At 48.6% G+C, this 24,206-nt stretch overlaps 1 protein-coding gene across 35 annotated transcripts in view; it reads left to right on the top strand.

Annotated features, from left to right (window-relative positions):
- SCRIB (scribble planar cell polarity protein) overlaps positions 1–24,206 on the top strand; it is a 107,349-nt gene that overhangs the window by 52,877 nt on the left and 30,266 nt on the right. For 25 of the 35 annotated variants that reach the window (XM_085053786.1, XM_085053792.1, XM_085053800.1 and 22 more), the window contains 12 exons: positions 580–657; positions 3,055–3,369; positions 4,059–4,139; positions 8,515–8,772; positions 10,767–10,877; positions 11,636–11,812; positions 12,273–12,389; positions 15,572–15,760; positions 16,490–16,609; positions 16,801–16,857; positions 19,908–19,964; positions 20,677–20,760. In XM_085053786.1, coding sequence (XP_084909912.1) covers positions 580–657; positions 3,055–3,369; positions 4,059–4,139; positions 8,515–8,772; positions 10,767–10,877; positions 11,636–11,812; positions 12,273–12,389; positions 15,572–15,760; positions 16,490–16,609; positions 16,801–16,857; positions 19,908–19,964; positions 20,677–20,760 — 1,644 coding nt within the window. The remainder of the gene's footprint in view (positions 1–579; positions 658–3,054; positions 3,370–4,058; positions 4,140–8,514; positions 8,773–10,766; positions 10,878–11,635; positions 11,813–12,272; positions 12,390–15,571; positions 15,761–16,489; positions 16,610–16,800; positions 16,858–19,907; positions 19,965–20,676; positions 20,761–24,206) is intronic. The other 10 variants (XM_085053794.1, XM_085053819.1, XM_085053818.1 and 7 more) reach the window with 3 other exon arrangements.

Here is a 24,206-nt window from a genome sequence, read left to right as displayed (position 1 = left end):
GTCCTGTGGGGTTGTTGCACACCTGGTGGCATCAGCTGCATTGTTCTGATCCCACTGGGAAAGGGTTAACATGTCATTCCCTGTCCCTGTGTGTCACCTGGGGGTAGCCCTGCAGTGGGGTTTCTGTCCCCCTTGTCACCTGGGGTAGCCCTGCAGTGGGGTTTCTGTCCCCCTTGTCACCTGGGGTAGCCCTGCAGCAGGGTTTCTGTCCCCCTTGTCACCTGGGGTAGCCCTGCAGTGGGGTTTTTGTCCCCCTTGTCACTTGGGGGTAGCCCTGCAGTGGGGTTTCTGTCCCCCTTGTCACCTGGGGTAGCCCTGCAGTGGGGTTTCTGTCCCCCTTGTCACCTGGGGTAGCCCTGCAGTGGGGTTTCTGTCCCCCTTGTCACCTGGGGTAGCCCTGCAGTGGGGTTTCTGTTGCCTTTTCCCAGCTCCTGAGCGGGGTGATGTGGTTGCCATGTCCCCTCATTCTGAGGACTGGCCAGAGTGACCCCTCTCCTTGGAGCTGAAGGGTTGAGGGGTCTCTGCACTCCAAAGGGGTAAATAATAGGTAAATAATATAACAGATTATTTTGTCTCCAGGGCATCTTTATTTCTCGTGTGTCTGAAGAGGGTCCTGCAGCTCGTGCAGGGGTCCGTGTTGGTGACAAGCTCCTGGAGGTAAGGATTTAAGTCCTGTGGCAAAGCAAATTCTTCTGATAGCTTGAAGTGGAGGGATGAGATGGATTTCCATCACACATATTTTAGACCAAATTACGCATTAGGGACTTCTTCCACTATTTCATGTTGCTCCAAGCCCTGTCCAACCTGGCCTTGGACACTTCTAGGAATGAGTTGTGCTGAATTTTGTTGGTGGAGGTGTTCTGGGTGGGGATTTATCTGTCTGGGATGTTGCCTGCAGGGGTGATACAGCTGTAGGGGATTTAGAGCTCCCTGTGGGGAAAGAATTCCTCTGAAAGGACCTTTCCTGGGTTGCCCTGGCCTGGGACAGGCAGCTGTGGGAATGCAGGGAGAGTTCCCAGAGGTCTGGAGACACTTGTGGGAACAAGGGGTGAGGGAGCAAGGGCTGAGCCACTTCCCTGGGGCAGCAGGGGTTGAGGTGAGGGCTGTGTGTGAGGTGAGAGATGTGAGAGGTGAGGCTGTGTATGAGGTGAGTGTGTGTGTGAGGTGAGGGCTGTGTATGAGGTGAGTGTGTGTATGAGGTGAGGGCTGTGTGTGAGGTGAGGCTGGGTGTGAGGTGAGGCTGGGTGTGAGGTGTGTTTGTGAGGTGTGTTTGTGAGGTGAGGCTGTGTGTGAGGTGAGGGCTGTGTGTGAGGTGAGGCTGTGTGAGAGGTGAGGCTGTGTGTGAGGTGAGGCTGTGTGAGGTGAGGCTGTGTGTGAGAGGAGGCTGGGTGTGAGGTGAGGGCTGTGTGAGAGGTGAGGGATGTGTGTGAGGTGAGGCTGTGTGTGAGGTAGGGCTGTGTGTGAGAGGTGAGGGTTGTGTGAGGTGAGGCTGTGTGTGAGGTGAGAGATGTGTGTGAGGTGAGGCTGTGTGAGAGGTGAGGCCTGTGAGAGAGGTGAGGCTGTGTGTGAGGAGAGGGATGTGTGAGGTGAGGCTGTGTGTGAGGTGAGGGCTGTGTATGAGGAGAGGTTGTGTGTGAGGTGAGGATTTTGTGTGAGGTGAGGGTTGTGAGAGGTGAGGCTGTGTGAGGTGAGGGTTGTGTGTGTGACGTGAGGGTTGTGTGTGTGAGGTGAGGCTGTGTGAGGTGAGGCTGTGTGAGAGGTGAGGCTGTGTGAGAGGTGAGGCTGTGTGTGAGGTGAGGCTGTGTGTGAGGAGAGGGTTGTGAGAGGAGAGGGTTGTGAGAGAGGTGAGGATTTTGTGTGAGGTGAGGATTTTGTGTGAGGTGAGGCTGTGTGTGAGGTGAGGGTTGTGTGTGAGGTGAGGTTGTGTGTGAGGAGAGGGCTGTGTGTGAGGTGGATGGCCATGTTTAAGGTGTGAGCTGTGTGTGAGGTGAGGTGAGATGAGGGCTGTGTGTGAGCTGAGAGCCCTGTGTGAGGTGAGGCCTTCCCTGCTGTCCGTCCCCAGGTGAACGGCGTGTGAGGTGGAGGGCCATGTTTAAGGTGAGGGCTGTGTGTGAGGTGAGGTGAGGGATGTGTGTGAGATGAGAGCCCTGTGTGACATGAGGCCATCCCTGCCATCTGTCCCCAGGTGAACGATGTGTGAGGTGGACGGCCATGTTTAAGATGTGGGCTGTGTGTAAGGTGAGGCGAGATGAGGGCTGTGTGTGAGCTGAGGGCCCTGTGTGAGATGAGGCCATCCCTGCTGTCCATCCCCAGGTGAACGGTGTGTGAGGTGAGGCTGTGTGAGGTGAGGGCTGTGTGTGTGGTGGAGGGCCATGTTTAAGGTGAGGGCTGTGTGTGAGCTGAGGCCATCCCTGCTGTCTGTCCCCAGGTGAACAGTGTGTGAGGTGGAGGACCATGTTTAAGGTGTGGGCTGTGTGTGAGGTGAGGGCTGTGTGAGGTGGAGGGCTGTGTCAGGATTGTGTGTGAGGTGAGGCTGTGTGTGAAGTGAGGGCTGTGAGAGATGAGAACCCTGTGTGAGGCAAGGGCCATCCCTGCTGTCTGTGCCCAGATGAACGGTGTGTGAGGTGGACGGCCATGTCTACGGTATGAGCTGTGTGTGAGGTGAGGTGAGATGAGGGCTGTGTGTGAGCTGAGATCCCTGTGTAAGGTGAGGCCATCTCTGCTGTCTGTCCCCAGGTGGAATGGTGTGTGAGGTGAGGGTTGTGTGTGAGGTGAGCTGAGGGCCGTGCATGAGGCAAATGCCATCCCTGCTCTGTCTGTGCCTAGGTGAGGGCTGTGTGTGAGGTGGAGGGCCATGTTTAAGGTGTGGGCCATGTGTAAGGTGAGGTGAGATGAGGTCTGTGTGTGAGCTAAGGGCCCTGTGTGAGCTGACGCCATCCCTGCTGTCTGTCCCCAGGTGAACAGTGTGTGAGGTGAGGGCTGTGCATGAGATGAGGCTGTGTGTGAGGTGAGGGCCCTGTGTGAGCTGACGCCATCCCTGCCGTCCATCCCCAGGTGAACGGCGTCTCCCTGCACTGCGCCGAGCACCACGTCGCCGTGGAAGCTCTGCGCGGCTCGGGCAGCTCCGTCTCCATGACGGTGCTGCGGGAGAGGATGGTGGAGCCAGAGAACGCCATCACCGTCACTCCCCTTCGGCCCGAGGACGACTACAGCCCCCGGGAGCGGCGCGGGGGGCTGCGCTTCCCCGAGCGCCCCGAGGGAGCTCCCGCCACCGAGAGGTTCTCCACCTGCCTCATGCGCAACGAGAAGGGCCTCGGCTTCAGCATTGCTGGTGGCAAGGGATCTACTCCTTACCGAGCTGGGGACACGGTCAGTGCTCATCCCCAAATCTTCCTCATCGCTGGGCGTGCAGCAGTGCCAGCCTAGCCCTGGGATGGTGGGCTGGGTGGTCTCTGAGAGCCAGGTGCTCTTAGATCAGGGAATTGTGGAATGCTAGTATGGTTTGGGTGAGAAAGAACATTAAACCTCACCTATTCCCACCCCATTGTCATGGGCAGGGATGCTTTCCACTAGCCCAGGTTGCTCCAAGCCCTGCCCAGCCTGGCCTTGGATGCTTCCTGGGATGGAGCAGCCACAGCTTCTCTGGGCACCCCATACCAGAGCCTCACCACCCTCACAGGGAAGAATTTCTTCCCAATATCCCATCTAACCCTGCCTTCTGGCAGTGGGAAGCCATTCCCCCTTGTGCTGTCCCTCCAGGTCCCTTTCCAGCTCTTTTTTATAGAGGGAGGGGGGCTGGAGCTCCCAATCCCTGCCAGTGACATCTAATCCCACTGCTGCCCTCTTGGCACAGATTCCAGGCTCTGGGCCACGGGAAGGCTTTGTTGCCAGGGGCTCTGTGAGCAGAGAGTCTGTGTGGAGTGGGGAACAGACAGAAAGCATCAGGGCAGGGGAAGGGTGAAGGGGAGAGGACTGAGACCTGCCTGCTGTCTGGGGAGGGGTCTGGAGAGCCAGGCTCGGGTGAGGGAAAGCCCTGACCTTCCTGACTTGTGCTCCAGGGGATCTTCATTTCCCGGATCGCGGAGGGAGGTGCAGCCCACCGGGATGGGATCCTGCACGTCGGAGACCGGGTCATCTCGGTGAGTGTGTGTGTGGAAGGGGCTCACTTGGCTCCACGCCCTTCCTCGTGCAGGGGCTGCTTTGGATTTTGGGGGTCCTTTTTCCAGCTCCTGAGCCTTCTGGGAGGGTGTTTAATTTGGGAGGTTCTACACTGTCGGTGCAGTTACACCTCCTCTTCCCCCAAATGCTTTATGTGAATGGCATGGAGGGAGGTGACACAGCAGCACTGGTGTCCCTCCAGAGCCTGGGGACAGCCCAGAGGACTCTGCCCCAGAGTGGGGGAGCCTTTTGGGGCCCAGTGGGGTGTTGGGGTCAGCTGGAGCAGAAAGCTGCCCAAGGCTGCCATGGAGCATGACAGGGTTACCTCAGTTCTTCCCTGCTTCACTCAGAACTCTGGCCCCCAGTTTCCCACCCTGTCCCTGAGGATCTCACTGCTCTAACCTCGTGTCTCTGCCTCCTGTTCCTCACTCCCCTCCCTGCGGGGAGCTTCTCCTGAGCCTCCCAGCCCTCTTCTCACGCTCGCATGCTGCCTCCGAGGGAAAGCTCCTACCCCCTGGTGCTGGTGGTGGGTTTCTGGCCCAGCTGCTGTGGTAAGAGCACGTGTTACCACCGAGCTGGCGTGAGTAAACACTGATACAGCCTCGTCAGTGCTGGCTTCTGTCTGCTCTATCCCTGGGCTGGGGCTGTGTTGTATTTGCTCGGGTGTTTTAGTGGTGCTTGGGTTCAAGTGTGACACTGATGTCTTGGCAGGAAGCTTGAACTTTGGCATGTTTCCCCCTTTCTTCCCCAAAATCAAGCCCTGATCCTGATTAATGCCAAATAGGCTGAATTATTCTGGATTTCCACGTTTTGGTGCTCCGTGGTGCAGAGGCAGTGCTGAGGCCCATCATTTGGGGATGGTTTGCTCAACCTGTAGCAAAAATGAGACACAGAATCTCAGAACAGAGTCAAAAGTCAAACCTCCCTCCACCCCCCTTCAGCAGCTCTATTTATATCCACGGGCAGCTTCATAGGAAAAGCAGATCTAATTCCCTAGTAATAGCTTGCAGTGGATTCCTTGTGTGGGTTCAGGGCTTACAGAGCTCAGGCCTGTGCCAGATTTTGACGTGGCTGAGGTGTTGCTGTCATTAGTCCTGACACCTCCAGCAGGGTCCCCCTGGTCACCTGTGCTGAGGTGTGTGTGAGGCCACACAGGTTTGATGCTGAGCTCAGATTCTGTGCTCAGCTCTGATGAATTTAGGAACAGCTTGTTACCTTTCAGGAGAACACTCACCTGGGCTACTCCCATAAATTCCAAGCCTGCTTGCCACACATTTTTTGAAGCAGCATGAAGCCCATTTTTATTGGAAAGCTTCCAGGATGCCATGATTTCTGGGATGTGGGTGCAGGTTGCCTCTACCTGCATGGGGAAGGGGAGGATCCTCACTGAGTATTTCCATTTCCAAAGCTGTGGTCTCCTGGTCACACCACAGCTCTCACATTGCCAAAGAATTCTTATTTTCTCGAGAAAATAAATACAGCACAGCTTCCTGCTCTTCCCCTGTGCTCTAAATCCTCCTGGACTTCTCCTCAGGAGAAGAGCTGGGATTGCTCCTTTGACTTTAAAGGAGCTTTGAGCACATGGATTGAAGAGCCCAGCCAAGGTCTCCCCTCTGAGTTAACACCTCTCAACACTCCCCAGTGACTGTCACTCCCTCCCCAGCTTCCCTGTGTTCCTGTGCCTCTTGGGAGCCATTTTGGTGGGGGAAGACACTGGACAGGGAAATGCTGGAGAGCTGGAGTTGTGGGATGGGAATCTAGCAGGATTTGGGAGCAGTTGCTAAGGGCAGCTGATTTTTTTGGGATGGGACTGGGAAGAGAACGGATTCTGGGGAGATTTAGGATGGTGATAGGTGACGTGTGAAGTCCTAATGATTTGCCAGGATTATATAATTCCCTAGCACACAGAGAAATGTATGGAACAGGGAAAGGACAGATGCTGTCCCTTCCCCTGAGCACTTGGAAAGCCACCCTGCATGCCTGGCCTTGCTTTCTAGCTAGATAAAGACCATGGAAAATTAACTGCCCAAAAGCTGGGGAGGCACCAGGATTGCAAAGAAATGGAGAATTATTGGGTGAAATGCTCTGAGAGCTGTTAGATGTGATACACCTCTGACTCTGGGAGTTCTGTGCCATTTTCCCTTCTCCAGGGAGGTACAGCTGTGCCCTTCTGGTCTGAATCTGTCTGACCACTCTCATCCTGTCAGGGACAGGAGAATAGCAGGGGGGATGTGAGAAATGAGAGTGGGTCATGCTGGGCAGGTCTGTCTGTGTGATATCATAGAGTCAGAGCAAGGCTTGGGGTGGAAGAGACCTTAAAGATCATCTTGCTCCAACACAATGAGTATTTTTGACCTCCATCTGGTGATGGAGCCAAAGAGCCAAGCCTCTCCTGCATCAGAGGACCCAAGGAATCCTCCCTTCCCACTCCCCTGGACACATGGCTGCTGCTTTCCCTGCTCCCCTCAGCAGGGATAAATGCAGACTCCAGACATGGAGCACACAGCAGACACAGCTGATCCCAGATCCACAGAGGCAGTACCTTCAGAGGTGCTCACCTGAGCACAGGTAATCCTCACAGGGCAGGAACAACAACCAGCTTCCCCCTGGCTCATCAGGATTTGGTTTGCTGGTGGAACATGCACACACATTCCCTCACTCACTCAACTAAATGCTCATGTTTGCAGGTCTGCAGCCTCTTCCCCGAGCATTGAGACTCTCTGGTCAGACCCCTGAGTCTTTCATCCAGCTTCTGGGCCAGCTCTTGGGTCTCCTCACATTTTGGATTCTTACTTGCTGGCTAGTCCAGCTTGAATTTACTCCCCAGAGTGTGGGGAGAAGGCGGAGCAGATGGACTCAGGCCCAGGGCTTGGCCAGAGCAGCACTGACCAGCAGCCTGCTGTTCTCCACCCTCTGCATTTCCCCATGCTTGTTCCTCCCCTCCAGTCCTCTTTCCATTCTGCTAAACATCCCACAAAAAGTGCTACACACTCCCACAATACCTCCTTCAAGCTTCCTGGAGCTGGTTGACCCTTTCCTACAAGAGGTGTGCTGAGATAACCCCTTAATAATCTCCATTTCTTCTGCAAATCAATTGCCAATTTCGGTCACACTTCTCTAGAGTGGGTGATTCCTTTGGCTGATTCCTTTTGGTGATTGCTTTAAGGATCCATCCAGGAGTGTCTGAGCTGTGTTACCTGCATTTCATAACCTGTGTGGTTTATTTATTTATTTATTTATTTATTTTATTAATTAATTAATAATTAGTTTATTTATTTATTTATTTCCTGCTTGATGCCTTGTGTCCTGTGCTCAGCAGCCATTACCCAGGTCCCTTTCATCCTTCCTCTTCCCGTGGGCTTGACATCCTTCTGGCTCAGGCCAGAGGTGTCCCTTTGGAGACAGTCCTCTCAGCAGAGGTGACACTGTGCAGCTCAGAGTTTCCAGGACAGTTCAGGGCCACTTGTGCTTCTCCTTGCCTATCCTGGCAGCTGCAATTTTCACGTCCTCATTGTTCATTTTGGAAAGCTTCTCCACAACCTAATGACTAGAAACCTTTTAATTTTCAGCTTCAGCATTTTCCTGTCAAGTTTTGTTGTTTTGGCTGTGTTCTCTCAGCTTGGCTGTCCTCAGATTTCTGCCCATTGTACATCCACGGAGAACAGTCATGTCCTTTCCAATCCTTTGAGTTTCTAGGGTGACTGTTCTAGTTTTGTAGGAAAAACTCTCTGTTCTTTCAAGTCTCTCTGTCCTGGGGTCACTTTTAATGCCTTAGAGCTGGCATCTTCCCCAGGCTACCCAGCACAGGCAGCCAGTGGCCCAGTGACCAGTGATCTGTCACCCAATAAGACACCTAACAAATGAAGTAATTGCCCCCTTATTCTAATTATCTCCCCCCAAAAAGGTTACAACTTAGTTTACAAAAACATCTTCCAGAGATGAGGCTCTGTTCAAGGTTGGTGCCTCACGTTCTTGAGATTTTGGGGATGTTTCATCTTCTCCAAAGAATTCTGAACTATATTCTTATATATATTTCATAAGAATTAACATGTGGGGCTAAGATACAGGGAGTAAAGGTACAGGGATAGGAAAGGATATAAAGTATATAAAAAGGGTATAAAAGCATAATGAAAAAGGACAAAAAACCCATCAGGGAACGTGAAAAAGGGGCAGGAAAGCTGTCTAGGAAGGGGGATTGGGATCAGGTGGGAACGAGGAGGTGCCTGCATCCCTTTGCCAGGTTGCAGACTGATTTCCAAGGTGCTTGAAGCCGGAACAACATCCCGGCAGGACAAAAACCCCCCCGAGCGGCTCGACTACCGAAATTTCTGATGCCGAATTTGCGGGTTGTTCTAGATCAATGGGGTAGACATGACAGAAGCCAGGCATGATCAGGCCGTAGCGCTGCTTACCGCGGCCTCGCCCACCATCGTGCTGCTGGTAGAGAGAGAGGGAGCCGAGCAGCCCGGTGAGGGAGACTCGCCCGGCGCGCCCCGAACGCGCATGCACTCCCCCCCGCCGCCCCCCGGCCCCGGCGACGTCCCGCCCGAGGAGACGCCGGCGCCGCAGAGGAACCACCTCGCCAAAGGGCTGGAGGATCAGTACCCCATCGAGGTGAGCTCGGGTTTGGGGCTGGGGGGTGGTGTGATGGTGGTTGGAATCGAATTGTTTTGTTTGGTGAAGTGGTGGTGTGGTGGGGATTGGTTGGTTGGGGTGATGGTGGTGTGATCATGGTTGTAATCAAACCACTTCTTGTGGTGTTGTGGTGGGGATTGGCTGGTTGGGGTGATGGTGGTGTGATCATGGCTGTAATCAAACCATTTTGTTTGGTGAAGTGGTGTTGTGGGGATTGGCTGGTTGGGGTAATGGTGGTGTGATCATGGCTGTAATCAAACCATTTCTTTTGGTGGTGTGGTGGTGGGGATTGGCTGGTTGGGGTGATGGTGGTGTGATCATGGCTGTAATCAAACCATTTTGTTTGGTGGATTGGTGTTGTGGTGAGGATTGGCTGGTTGGGGTGATGTGGTGTAATCATGGCTGTAATCAAACCATTTTTTTGGTGGATTGGTGTTGTGGTGAGGATTGGCTGGTTGGGGTGATGTGGTGTAATCATGGCTGTAATCAAACCATTTTTTTGGTGGATTGGTGTTGTGGTGGGGATTGGCTGGTTGGGGTGATGGGGTTTAATCATGGCTGTAATCAAACCATTTTTTTTGGTGGTGTTGTGGTGAGGATTGGCTGGTTGGGGTGATGTGGTGTAATCATGGCTGTAATCAAACCATTTTTTTGGTGGATTGGTGTTGTGGTGGGGATTGGCTGGTTGGGGTGATGGGGTTTGGAGGAGTTAGCATAGGAAATCATTTATCATGGCTGTAATCAAACCATTTCTTTTGGTGGATTGGTGGTGTGGTGGGGATTGGCTGGTTGGGGTGATGGTGTGATCATGGCTGTAATCAAACCATTTCTTTTGGTGGTGTTGTGGTGAGGATTGGCTGTTGGAGTGATGGTGGTGTGATCATGGCTGTAATCAAACCATTTTGTTTGGTGAAGTGGTTGTTGTGGTGGGGATTGGCTGGTTGGGGTGATGGTGGTGTGATCATGGTTGTAATCAAACCACTTCTTGTGGTGTTGTGGTGGGGATTGTCTGGTTGGGGTGATGGTGGTGTGATCATGGCTGTAATCAAACCATTTTTTTGGTGAAGTGGTGTTGTGATGGGGATTGGCTGGTTGGGGTGATGGTGGTGTGATCATGGCTGTAATCAAACCACTTCTTGTGGTGTTGTGGTGGGGATTGGCTGTTGGGGTGATGGTGGTGTGATCATGGCTGTGATCAAACCATTTTTTTTGGTGGATTGGTGTTGTGGTGGGGATTGGCTGGTTGGGTAATGGTGGTGTGATCATGGCTGTAATCAAACCATTTTGTTTGGTGAAGTGGTGTTGTGGGGATTGGCTGGTTGGGGTAATGGTGGTTTGATCATGGCTGTAATCAAACCATTTTGTTTGGTGAAGTGGTGGTGTGGTGAAGATTGGCTGGTTGGGGTGATGGTGGTGTGATCATGGCTGTAATCAAACCATTTTGTTTGCTGGATTGGTGTTGTGGTGGGGATTGGCTGGTTGGGGTGATGGGGTTTGGAGGAGTTAGCATAGGAAATCATTTATGATTTCATCAATCAGTTATCATTGGGCTGGAAAGGAGCTGAAAGCTCATCCAGACCCACAGCCTGCTGTGGGACACATTCCACTAGCCCACGTTGCTCCAAGCCCAGTCCAACCTGGCCTTGGACACTTCCAGGGGTGGGGTAGCCACAACTCCTCTGGGAATTCCATTCCATCTCCTCACCACCCTCCCAGGGAAGAATTCCTTCCCAATGTCCCATCTAACCCTGCCCATTCTCAGGGGAAACCATTCTTCCTCTCCATCTCTCTTGGAGCCCATTCTAGCTCTTTTCCAGGCTCCAGAGTCCCACATGGGGAACTCCCTTGGTCCCATGGCTGTTCACCTTGTGCTTAGCCATGCAAAAACACCCCTTACTCCGTGTTTGTCAGTGTTTATTGTCCATATGTGATATCCCTCATTCCCTTTGACACTTCTTCTTTTTCCCCTCAAGGAAATCCACCTGGTGAAGGCAGGTGGTCCCCTGGGCCTCAGCATCGTCGGGGGCAGTGATCATTCCAGCCATCCCTTTGGGATTCATGAGCCAGGGGTCTTCATCTCCAAGGTAGAGTCCCAGGAGAGCTGCCCTGAGTGTTGCTGAGCTGTTGGATTTTTGGGATTGAGGTGAAGGGTTTTGAGCAACAGGCGAGTCCAGAGGTGTAGGATGGATTTGTGAAATAAAGGAGCAGGAGAGAGATGTGTGAAGGGTTGTACTGGATCTGCTGCTGCTGGAGCCATCTGAGGCCATGTAAAAGCTTCAAACCTTGTTAAGGGTTGTTTGGAATTCCAGGAGTGATGCCTGACAGATCTCTGCCTTCATGTTTTTCTTGCATGTGCATCAGCAGGTCAATGAGGCAGGATTTGCTCTTCCCAAAGCCAAAATAACTCTTTCCCACCATCCCTGCTTGCCCATGTGCTGACAGATTTCACCCTTGCCTTGCTGACTCCTTTGTTTCACCAGGAGCAGAGGTTTGGTTATATGTTTAGTCCCTCTGCAGCTCTCAGGATCCTCTGCAGAGCACTGGGTGAGGACTGGAGTGGTGCTGCTGCTGTCAGTCCTGCTTACAATCACGGGCAAAATAACAGCAAAACTGGCACAGGATTGGTTCATATTAAATTGGAAATATGAGAATAACCTGCGAAATGGCACTTCAAAGCAATCCTTTGCCAGTGTTCCCAGAAACTCTGGGGGAGTTCACCTCTTGGGGAACTTTGCCTGCAGAGAGAGGAGTCAGAACTGAGCTCCAGGATGGAGGTGGAGGTTGGAGGATCCAAAGAGGGATGGATTTCCCTTCTCCAGGTGTGTCACTGGTTCTCTTGCAGGTCATTCCCCGAGGGTTGGCGTCGCGCAGCGGGCTCCGCGTCGGGGACAGGATTTTGGAGGTGAACAGCATCGACCTGCGCCATGCCACCCACCAGGAAGCTGTGAATGCTCTGCTCTCCAACGCCCAGGAGCTCACCATGGTGGTCAGGAGAGATCCTCCTCCACCTGGCATGCAGGTGGGTTCTGAGTGGGAGGAGTGGTGTGGCTAAAAAGTCACCCTAAAGTCCCCAAAAAATCACCCTGAAATCCCAAAAAATCACCCCGAAATCCCAAAATAATCCCCAAAATAACACCAGAGAATCATTGCTTCTGGAGGCATTTTCTTACTTGGCTGGAGGAACTCTTGGTTGGAATTTCCAGACTCTTGGTTGGAATTTCCATTTCCTTTGGCAGAATCCAGACTCTTGTAAGTGTATCTCTGGCTGGGGAGTGGTGAGGATTTCTTGCCATTGCTGTGGTGAGTTTGTCTCAGAGAATGAGCATGAAGTGACCAGGGAACAGAAAAGGGCAGATCCTCAGAGACTAATGACACTAATTCAGGCCATTTTCAGAGCATTTAGAATTCTGATCCCTCCAAGGAACGTTCCCCCAGCTGAACTCAACCCAAAACCAAGGCAACTTTTCCTGTGTTTCCAGGAAATCTGCATTGAGAAGGCTCCAGGAGAGAAGCTGGGCATCAGCATCCGGGGTGGAGCAAAGGGCCATGCTGGCAATCCCTTTGATCCCACTGATGAAGGCATTTTCATCTCCAAGGTACTAACTGCAGGCACTGCCAGGGAGAAGTTGGAATATTCTCTCAGTTTTAACTGGTGCCTCAGGTCAGGCAAATCCCTGTCCTTTGGTATTTTCTCCTCTACAACAGCTACACTTTTATTTCCTGTTTGTTTTGCCTTGTGTTTCCTCTCTTGTGTTTTTTTTTTCTATAATTGAATCCACACATCTTTCCTTTTACCCACATTCCTGTTGCTTCCCATCTGCCTGTGGCTTCCTGCTCACTCTTTCCTCCTTCCATGGAAAGCATCAAGAATTCCTCACCTTTTCTCCTCTTCCATGCACCCTTTTGATCCTTTTTAAACTGACTGCTTGTGTCACACATCCTTCTCACATCCCTTTTCCCCCAGAAATAACACATTTTCTTGGTCAGCTTAATGCTTATCAGTTTTTGCTCCTCCCAACCCTTCCCAAAATGTGTTTATTGTCTCTTCTTCTTCATGTTGGTCTTGCTGCTGACAAAGAGGACTCTTGGTGTCACCTTGGTGTCACTGGTTCCCTTTTTAGCTGGTTTTGGGGATAGAAACTGGCTGAGGAACCTCCAAAATTGCCAGTAAACCCTGATAATTTATGATTGGTTGCTGTTAAGGCAAGGGAACACTCAGCATTTGGCATTGTGTGGCTGCAACTGTTTTATCTGAATTTGGCATTTTGTGGCTGCAGCTGTTTTATCTGAATTATAAAATTAAAATAATAAATTCCCTCTTTCAGAGTGACAGTTGCACAGGGGACATTTATAAAAGAAAAGAAAACCTGGGATTATTCTAACTGACTGTTATTTTCAGTGATTGCATCTGGTTTTCTGTCCTGCATCATGTGAGAGCTTTTCCTTCTCACCTGCTTCATTCCTTAGGGACAACACCTTTCAAATTCACATTTTTTTATCTCACAAAAAAGATTCTTCCACACCTGTTCCCTCCACCAGCCTGGCCAGGTTCTTCCTTTTCTGCTCTCTCTGTGGTACTTCCTTTTTTGTACCTTTTATTTATTTCCTTTTTTACCTTTATCCCCTCATGCTTCTAATTTCTGTAGCCCAATATTTAATTTAGTCTCAAGTCCTGCAAGGCAAGAGGCCAAACATTCACAACAGGAAGTATAGAAAGCTTTATACTACCTCAAAACTAGAGGTTTTCAGCTTTTTTCTGAAGCATATTTTGTAAGCAGGGCTCTAGCCTCATTTAAAGGGGAATAATTAAAATAGGGGGAGAATTATTTCATTTATTAAGTTTTTTATTATGGAATTTTTAGGTAGATATGTTAATTTTCAAGGTCCATAAAATTGTATATGGTGAGTGCATCTTGGCATGTTCCACCTGCTAAAAATGCTAGAATCCTATTAAAATATTGAGAAAATACCCTTTTTACCCCTTTTAACTGTGTCTGCCTCATATTTCTGCTGATGCCTAAAACAAGCTACCTGAACCAGAGGGCAACACAAAGTTAGGAGAATAAAAAATGGACAAATTTATTCAAAGTAAATTTGAGCAAGCAAAGTGCCCTTTAAATTTCTATTATTATGGTTAAATTTCTATTTCAGAGGAAATTGAAATTTCTATTCAGAGGAAATTTCTATTTCTATTTAATTTCTATTTCTATTCAGAGGAAATGCTTAAATTTCTATTTCAGAGGAAATTTCTATTTCTATTGAATTTCTATTTCTATTCAGTGGAAATGGTTAAATTTCTATTTCAGAGGAAATTTCTATTTCTATTTAATTTCTATTTCTATTCAGAGGAAATGGTTAAATTTCTGTTTCAGAGGAAATTTCTATTTCTATTTAATTTCTATTTCTGTTCAGAGGTAATGGTAAAATTTCTATTTCAGAGGAAATTTCTATTTCTATTTAATTTCTATTTCATTTCTATTTCTATTTAATTTCTATTTCTATTCAGAGGAAATGGCTAAATTTCTGTTTCAGAGGAAATTTCTATTTCTATTCAGAGGAAATTTTAATTGGTAAGGGTGCTGGGAACAGAGGTTTTTACCCTTTTACAAGAAGCCCCCAACTCACTGTTTACATATTTTCAGGCCCTAGAATAATAAATGTATTCTTCCATTTCTATTCAGAGGAAATGGTTAAATTTCTATTCCAGAGGAAATTTCTATTTCTATTTCTATTTCTATTTCTATTTCTATTTCTATTTCTATTTCTATTTCTTTCCATTTCTATTCAGAGGAAATTTTTAATTGGCTAAGGGTGCTGGGAACAGAGGTTTTTTACCCTTTTACAAGAAGCCCCCAACTCACTGTTGTTCATATATTTTTGAGCCCTAGAGTAACAAACCTGTCCTTGCATTTCTATTCAGAGGAAATGGTTAAATTCATATTTCAGAGGAAATTTCTATTTCTATTTAATTTCTATTTCTATTCAGAGGAAATGGTGAAATTTCTGTTTCAGAGGAAATTTCTATTTCTATTTAATTTCTATTTCTATTCAGAGGAAATGGTAAAATTTCTATTTCAGAGGAAATTTCTATTTCTATTCAGAGGAAATTTCTAATTGGCTGAGGGTGCTGGGAACAGAGGTTTTTTACCCTTTTACAAGAAGCCCCCAACTCACTGTTTACATATTTTCAGGCCCTAGAATAATAAATGTATTCTTCCATTTCTATTCAGAGGAAATGCTTAAATTTCTGTTTCAGAGGAAATTTCTATTTCTATTTAATTTCTATTTCTATTCAGAGGAAATGGTTAAATTTCTGTTTCAGAGGAAATTGCTATTTCTATTTCTATTCAGAGGAAATTTTTAATTGGCTAAGGGTGCTGGGAACAGAGGTTTTTACCCTTTTACAAGAAGCCCCCAACTCACTGTTGACATATTTTCAGGCCCTAGAATAATAAATGTATTCTTCCATTTCTATTCAGAGGAAATGGTTAAATTTCTGTTTCAGAGGAAATTTCTATTTCTATTTCTATTTCTATTTCTATTTCTATTTCTATTTCTATTTCTATATTTCTATTATTTCTATTTCTGTTCAGAGGAAATTTTTAATTGATAAGGGTGCTGGGAACAGAGATTTTACCCTTTTATAAAAATCACAGTTACAGACACACCAACTTACAGACACACGACGAACAAAAAACCAGAAATCATTAACGCACCATCACCAACCGACAAGTTAATCCCCAAAAAATCCCCACCTTGACTCCTGGGTGTGTTCCAGGTGAGCTCCTCTGGGGCTGCAGCCCGGGATGGACGCCTGAAGGTGGGGATGAGGATCCTGGAGGTGAACCACCAGAGCCTGCTGGGAATGACACACACAGAGGCAGTGCAGATCCTCCGAGGGGTGGGAGACGCTCTCCTCGTCTTGGTCTGTGATGGATTTGACCCCAAAGCTGCTGCTGCCATCGAGGTGAGGATTAGAATGAAGGAGTGACCAGAATCTCACCTCTTTTCTTCACAGGAGGCTGGATTTTCCCAGCTTTTTGCTGGAGATTTTTGGTTTTTTGAGGTCCCAAAATTTGAAATTCTGAGCTGTGATGTGAGCTCCAGTTCAGGAAAGCAGCAATCCCTCAGGATTGTCTTTCTCCTGCTGCTTCCAGAACTGTCCCACAATAGCACTGCACTGAAAAAAATAAGGCTACAAGCTCATTTTTGCTAAGCTATCAATGCCCTTTTTTTCATGGCCACTGTTGCATTTACAATAAATTTTCAGGATTTTTATTGGAGTTTCTTTCCCCACAGGGGGAAATGTCCCTGGAACAATCCTGTGCTCTTTCAGATTTCTAGTCCCATTTTGTATTCTCCAGCAGAACATGAATCCAATCCCTGCTCACCTTTACCCCCTTCCTGCACCTGGATCAATTTAAATCCAGCTTTCTTAGACCTCAGGCTCCTCAAACAATAATCAGAATTATCATGGATGGAGCTGAAATGCTCCTAAGGTCTCTTCCAACCCAAACCAGTCTGGGATTCTGTGGAATAAAACTTCAAATCGTTGAAAGAGTTCTGCTTCTGCTTTGCTTGGGATTGTCCTGGCTTTCTGTATCTGAGAGCTCAGCACAGGGAATTTCTGGAATGGCACTCTGTGTGGAATTTTTGGAATGTGGAATTTTGGAATTGTTTGCCTTTTTGTCCCCAGATGTCCCCAGGAATCATCGCAAACCCTTTCGCCGCTGGCATCGGGCGCAAGAACAGCCTGGAGAGCATCTCCTCCATCGACAGGGATTTGAGCCCTGAGGAGCTGGAGATCCTGCAGAAGGTGTGTGAACTTTGTGGCTGGGCTTTGGAGCGTGTTCCAGAGTGGAAGCAGTTTCTGGAAGTTTCTAGTGTCTCCCTTGGTGCCTTGATGGAATGAGGAATGTTTTAGGATCGGGACTGTGACACCTCCGTGAGGTTCCAGATCTGGAGAGAGCACTGGGTGAGGTGCCTCTTAACTCTGCTCTCTCCTAGGAGGTGGAAATGGTGAGAGAAGCCACTCAGTGGGAGAGAGAAGAGATGGAGAAAGTGGTGAGAGATGATTTGTGTGGCAGGGTGTGTTTTGTGGCTCTGGGAGTGCCGAGGAAGGTGTCACAGGTTATCTCTGCCCTGCTGTAGTGCCGTGGGGAGCTCTGAATTGTCTCACTGACAATTCCCTGTTGTCAGTGCCGTGGGAATTCTGGATCTTTTCCCCATTATCAGTGCCATGGGGTGGAGCTCTGGGCTTTCCCTCTCTGTAATACACTGCTGTGTTGCCCTGGCTGCTTTTTGGCTTTGCTGCACCTCTCTGGTGATGCTCCTGTTGTATTCACAAAAACCACTCTTGCTACCTGCTGGAACTGAGCTGCAGCTTCAAAAAAATGACCACTGAGCTTGGAAATCCCAAATTTAATCAATTCTCTCTGTGACTGACAGAGCTTTTGTGACCAAAAGATGAGAACACACAGCTCTGAGCTGCCCTGAGTGGAGATGTGATGTTGTTAACCAGTCACAGCTTTGTGCTTCTCAGTTCACGTGGTCATTTCTCTGTTTTGCTGTGAGAGTTTTGTGTCTCTGCCCACTGGTTCAGCCTTGCAGGGAAAAGAGAATTTCACAAAAATAGAATTTCACAGAAATAGAATTTCACAGAAATAGAATTTCACAGCAATAGAATTTCACAGCAATAGAATTTCACAGCAATAGAATTTCACAGAAATAGAATTTCACAGCAATAGATCAGCAGACTCAAACCCCCTTGAGGACCTGCAGTTTCCAGTCATCCTTAGAATGGTAATTTATCCAGTCAGAGTCTTTGGAAGAAGAGGGAAAACTGAATTCTTCAGTGTTGTCAGTGGGGAATCTGCTCTCCTGGCAGATGAATGTGCACATTTTTCAGATGTTTCATTTGGTTTCCAGTTCAGAAACACCTGAATTTTCTCTGAGTTCTCCCTGCTGTTGCATTTTCGGAGCTTTTTCCCATTTCACGAGACCAGGTTGGCAATTTGGGCTGGAAGTGGAATGATTTTTAACCTGATCCAGCTGGAGATGTCCCTCATTGCAGGGGTTGGACTAGAAGACCCTGAAAGGTCTCTTCCCACCCAAACCATCCTGAATAATTTGGTTAGGAGAGAACCTCAGCAGTGCTCTTGGTTCAGCCCAGAGCAGAGGCAAGTCAGATCAGATTTAGGTTTTTCCTATAAAATTCCTCATTCCTTGCCTGGGAAGGAACTCAGAATGATTTGATGTGGTTTTTGACCTGATTTTATTGTGTTTCTGTCAGAGCAAAGGGTATTCCTGCCAGTTGTTGGCAGGAATGGGGATTTTAATATGGATAAATGGATTTAAATTCACTAGTAAATTTAAATACAGCTACTGTGGGTCAGCATCAGCATTGTTAATACCTGTTAATATACCAAGTGTGGCCCCAAACTGTGCTGCTCAAGATGAGCAGGTGAAGAGAAGCTTTGCCAAAATTTATATTGATTATTTAAAAATACTTTGATTAAAAAAAAAACCAAAAAAAAGAACAAAACCACCCCAAAAAAAAAACCCTGAAAAAAAACAAAAACAGACAAAAAAAAAAAAAAAAAACCAAACAAAACAAAAAAAAAAACCTAAAAAAACCCCAAAAAACCAGAAAAAACATTATGGTTGGCGAAATAGCTTTGGCCATATCTCATTTTAAAAAATGCTGATATATTTTGGGGTGCCAGGAGGAGGCAGCAGTGGATTCTGCATCTCTCAAGCTGATTTTGATGATTAAATTTATCCCAGTGATGGAGCCAGCACTGCATGCTGACCATCAAAAATGCTGAAAAAAGTTCCCATTTCAGTGCCAAATCCCCAGTAATTTCTCTCCCCATTTTTGGACTATTTTCCTTACTCTTCAACATTTCATGTTTGTTCTTGCACAAGAGCAATAGAGACCAAATGTTGTAAACTGAATAACTGGGAGGAATTATGGTTTTGTTCTAATCACAGTAAAACTTTTCAAACCCATTCACTTCCCCCACTTCTCTGATAATTCAATTTCTAGAAGTGTCAGTAACACCAAATCACTCTCTGGACTAATAAGAACAAAATAAGCATAGCCAAATTCACAACAGACTTTACCTTAAATATCCCTTCATATAAATTTATATTAAATATAAATTTTGGGAGCTGTGATCCTCCAGAGCTTTAGTGTCTTGTCATGCTGTTTATTCTTGCCTGGAGGTCAGGGGGTGATGTGAGAATCTCTAATGCATGGGATTTGTTAAAAAACTGCTCAGCAGAATTTTCAGTTTTCTCAGCTGCCTTCCACCTCCCAGAATAAGAACTTCTGGACCCTCTGGTTGCTGCTTGGGAAGAGCAGCTGGGAGGGTTGCAGAGACAGGAGAAGGGAAGAATGCTGCTGAGCTGTCCCCAGCCCCAGCTCTGCCCAGAAATGCTGGGTGACAAGTCCCAGAAATCCCAAATCCCACAGAAATTCCACAGAAATCCCACAGAAATACCACAGAAATACCACAGAAATCACTCCTTAGGACAAGTCCTGCACTGTTCCCTTCCTCTTGCAGCCTGGAAGTGACTGGGGATTTTTGGGGATCAGTCCCTGGTCACTCTCTGATGTCCCTGTAGTGACCAGGAGGTGACAGCTGGTGCTGAGCTGGCCTTGAGCTGTCCCTTTGTGAGTATTTGCATCATTCTGTATGTGATGCTGTAAACCAGCGAGGTCTGAGCTCTGTAAATTTGGTTTTGCATTCCCTTCCAGCCTCTCCTCTCTGTGCTCCACCCAGGTGTCTCTTGCAGGAATTAACAAATTCTTAACCTCCCTCAGTGCTGGTTTAGCTCTCCTCACTTCCCCCAGGACTGTCCCTGCTGAGCATCTTGGGGACACCTTGTGACCATCCTGTCCTGTCCCTGTCCATCCTGCTGGCAGCGAACGGTGCAAATGCCAAATTCCACCTCCTCCCTCCACTCCCTGTGTTCCTGCTGGGTTTCTTCTCCCCCTCTCCTGGTGCTGGCACTGCACACCTCTGTCCCTCTGGGAGTTTCTGCCCAGCATGTGTGACCTCTCTGCCTCTCTCTTGCCTCTCTCTTGTCTCTGTGCTGTGCTGTGGAAGGAGCGGATGCGTAGGGAGCAGGAGGCGGCCACCCAGCAGCTTGAGGAGGAAGCAGAGGTGAGCAGCGTGGTGGGAGGGCTGGAGAGTCCCAGGAAAAAGGCTTACAGCTAGGCTAGAAGGCTGGAGAAATCCTCAAAAAGGAGTTTGTTCCTCCAAAAGTTGTGTTCTTCACTCCTTCCCCTAAAAGGATGTGGGTTTGGGGATAAGAGGAGAGATCAGGATTGAAGAAATTGTAGAGGATTGAGGAAGGGATGGTGGAAAACAAGGGCTGGGTTAGAAACCTTCTATTTAAGATTAGAAAGGCAACAAATGGGAAGCAAAATTGAACAAAGTTCAATTCCCAGTGAGTGTGAGTTAAGATTGGAAAAAGGAGCTGTAGAGGAATTGCAAAGTTGCATTTTAAACATGTCCAAATCCAGACTGGAGTCGTTCTGGTAGCTGTTGGAGCAAACAGGTAGGTTTGGCACATTCTGTCCTCCTGAAGGAAGTGGACATGGGGCAGGAGGAGTGGAGGGATTTCTAGCAGCAGTGAGTGACCAGGAACACCCACAGTGACACATTCTCTGCAGGGTTTCTCAAACCTGCCTCCTGCCTCCTCCCATGGTTGTGATTCAAACAATTCCACCTCCTTTCCCAGGATCAGCCCAGTTTGGAAATCAGGCCTTGATTACTACTGGGGTAATTCCCTTTTCACTGCATTTTCTCACTGATTTATCTGACTTTCAGCCTGACCTCTTTGTGGTATTTGTGGTTTTTTTTCCCTTTTTAGAACGTCCCCAGCGAACCCCTGCGCCTGGACTACAGGACCCTGGCAGCTCTGCCCAGCAGTGGCCTGCAGAGAGGCAACAGAGCTGTGAGTAGGACCAGGGGGATGCCATGGGGGGCTGTGGGGTTTTTGGGGTCCCTGCAGGGGAGGCAGTGAGGGGCTGAGAAGGTGTTGGTCCCGACAGAGAAAGCCACAATGTGTGCTGTGGGGTGGGAGGTGACAGCATCCTCTGCGAAGGAAAACTGGGAATCAAAACTGTGGGGAATTGAGGCGTTGAAACAGGAGGTAGTTGTGAAAGAAAAATGGGAATAAAAAAGTGAGGAGAGCAAGAGCCAGGCTGCTTTGCCTTTTGGGAAGAAAATGGGAGTAAAAAAGTGAGGAGAGCAAGAGCCAGGCTGCTTTGCCTGTTGGGAAGAGGCAGAGTTTGACAAGTTGGAAAAAGCAGAGTTGGGAATGAGGTAGAGAGAACAAGGATGTGAGTGGGACAGTGCAGGGATTTGGTGTGGAAGGAAGCAGCTCTGGAAAGCTGAGGAGGAGGGAAGGATTCTTCCCGACACAGTGATGATAGTGTTGTGTCCACAGCTCAGTTGTAAATCCATTGTGGGATGGATTTAGGAATGAGGAGGGTGCTGAAACTGAAAGTATTAAAAATTTTAAAAGTTTAAGGCTAGGTTGGAGCCATCCATCCTGTGGAAGTGTCCTTGCCCATGGCAGGGGGTGGGACTGGATGATCTTCAGTCCCTTCCAACCCAAACTATCCTGGGATTGTGTTAAAATCAGGATTCCCCTGGGCTTGCAGGAGGTGAGGTGGCTGTGGTTGTGTGTCACACTGAGCCCTGTGGCTCTTGGCAATTCCTGCCCTGTGCCCTGCCTGGCAGTCCTTCATCTCTAGTGGCCAAAAGAAATTCCAGATTTCACAAACTTCACAGATTCCAAACTTAGCTCTCTCCTGTGTTGTCTAAAATCTCACCTCTCCATCTTTTCTTCCTTTTATCTTCCCTGCATCACCCCCATTCTGCTGGGTTTCTGCCTCCTCCTTCACACATCCTCTCCTTTCTCTCCTTCTTCCTTTCCTCCTGTTGCAGCAAGACCTCCCTTTGCTGCCATCATCCCATTCCACATTCCCATTCCATCGTTTCAAAATCATCTCTTTCACCTTTCCTGTCTCCATTCCACTCAGACAGGTCATCTCTCCTGTTCTCTTTCCTCTGTTCCTCCAGACCTTATTCCAACAAGAGCTCTGCCTCCTTTTGTTCCCACACTTTGGGTTTTTCCCTCTTTCTGCTCAGCAGTATCAGGAAAAGGTTTATTTTTAGCATCTCTGAGTGTAACTCAGCTGGGAGAGGGGAGGAATCAGCCCCAGGCAGCAGCTGCCTCCTTGCAGCACAGCCCAAGTGTGGTGCAGAGCTGCATTTGGGAGGTTGTGCCTTGCAGCTTGGTGTCAGCCTGGGAATGCCAGGCATGGGGATTTGGGGCTGAGCACGCAGGAAATGTCCCTTTTCAGGGAAGGGTCCTCTGTTTGTCCAGCTGTCACCAGGCCTGTCGGTGCTCTGGCTGGAGAAGTGGGGATGGTGGGGACAGGGAGGTTCTGGTGGTGCTTCAGGAGCTGCCCTGGTGTGTTTGGTGGCTGCTGGAAGGTTCAGTCCTGGGGGATCAGTGACAGATTGTCTGTCTCTGGACAACCTCATCCAGATGATTGGTGCTCTTCCCCGTTCCCATTTTGATTTTTTCTCTTTCTTCTGTCTCCAAGCCAACTCTCACCACATTCATTCTCCTCTAAGCAGTGACTGGGTGTCTTTTACTGCCACACAGTTCCCTGTGAGGAGCTGCAGGGAATTGTTCTGTCCTCACTGTGGAACACGAGGATTTGTAGGGAATTGTTCTTGCTGTGGAGCAGGAGGAGCTGCAGGTCCAGCTGTCCAGTGTGCAGCAGGAGGTGTAGATCTTCCCACTGACCACTGCATGGGTGGAATTAATCATGAGGAATAACCCAAGAATGTCCTCCAGAGAAGGCAGCAGGTGACTGCCTGCCTTGGCTCAGTCTGTGTTGTGCATTTGGGTCTCTTTGTGAACAGAATTTAACAAAGGCTGATGAAATTCCTGTTCTCTTTGTCCACTGCTAGAAGCCAAACTGAAAATTCCCTTTGGAAGCAGCATGGGGATGCTTGTTTGGGTGTTGCTCTTTGGTCAGGCACTGCAGAATCTGGATAAAATCTGTGGTTCCCCTGTTCCTGGAAGTGTCCAAGGCCAGGTTGGATGGGATTTGGAGCAACCTGGGATAGTGGAAGTGTCCCTGCCCATAGCCAGGGGGTGGAAAAACATGAACTTTCAGGTCCCATCCCACCCCAACCATCCTGGGATTCTGTGACTCTCTGACATTTCCCTTACAGAGGTCCAAGAGCTGTTGCAGTCTCTTGTCAGAATTCTGCATTGAACAGGAATGAAAGCCCAGACCTGTGAGGATCTGATCACAGCAAAATGATCAAAATCTAATTTTGCTTTCTGCACTATTAAAAACAGAGAAGACTTGATATGTCTCAATACCATGTTTAGTTAATTAGCAACCTGTCCTTTCTGTTCTGAATTTATTTCTCTTCAGTTTCTTGCCACTGATTCTTTTTTTTTTTTCACTTGTTCATCGGATTTAAGATTGAATTTCTTCCAGTGCCCTGGAGGATGTGGGGCAGCACACGTCTGCCCTGTCTGCAAGCTGGGAAATCTCACTGCATTGCCCAAATCTTTGCTGACCCAAAATAGAAATTGGGGCTTGTCTGACAGGAATAGCCCCAGTGAGGCCAGGGAGGGAGGAATCCCACACCAGGACACGCTGCAGCAGGAGCAGGAGGCAGATCCAGCCCTTTCCCAGTCAGATCCAACAACAAAATAGGGATTGAGCCTCCCCATCGACTGGCATTCTGGGAAAAAGGGGTTAGAATTAAGGATTTTGACACTGGAAAACCAAACCACACAGCCACAGCAGCAGAATTTCTCAGGCTTTGCTGGTGAGGAAACACGATAGGAGCTCTGCTAACCACCGAGGTTGGGTCGGGAGGTTAGGGGAGGGCCTCCCAAATTCCTGAGCCTCCCAGCTGCCATTGTAGTCACCAGCCCACCCTTGAGAGCTATTTTGGTGACCCACTGCCCGTGACACAGGAGCTGAAGAATGTGCTCTGAGCAGGAGAGGTCTTTCTGCTCCCTGGAGGCTCTCAGATGGAAGTCTTTGCTCTCTGACTCTCACTGCTCCCCTAAGGAAGGCTCTGGCTGGGGTAACAAACTCTCTCCTGGGGCATTAAGAGGTGTTTTGGGGTGTTTTGGGGTGTTCACCTGCTCAGGTGTGGCTGTTGTGTGACTGGGTGACAGCAGAGGCTGGGCTGTGGGTGGTGGGGCTCAGTGAAGTGGGGATTGGACTGGATGATCTCCAGAGTAGTCCTTTCCAACCCCAAATATTGAGTGATTCTGTGTGCTTGTACAGGTGCTGGAAGTGAGTTTGGCTGCAGGAATGTGTGTGAGTTGGAGGAGTGCAGGGAGCTCTT

The sequence above is a fragment of the Lichenostomus cassidix genome, chromosome 2 (genome assembly GCF_008360975.1).
Source record: "Lichenostomus cassidix isolate B80296 chromosome 2, HeHo_3.0, whole genome shotgun sequence".
NCBI classification, from domain to species: Eukaryota; Metazoa; Chordata; class Aves; order Passeriformes; family Meliphagidae; genus Lichenostomus; species Lichenostomus cassidix.
The sequence above is the reverse complement of the archived record's forward strand: the minus strand, read 5'-3'. Positions and strand labels throughout refer to the sequence as shown.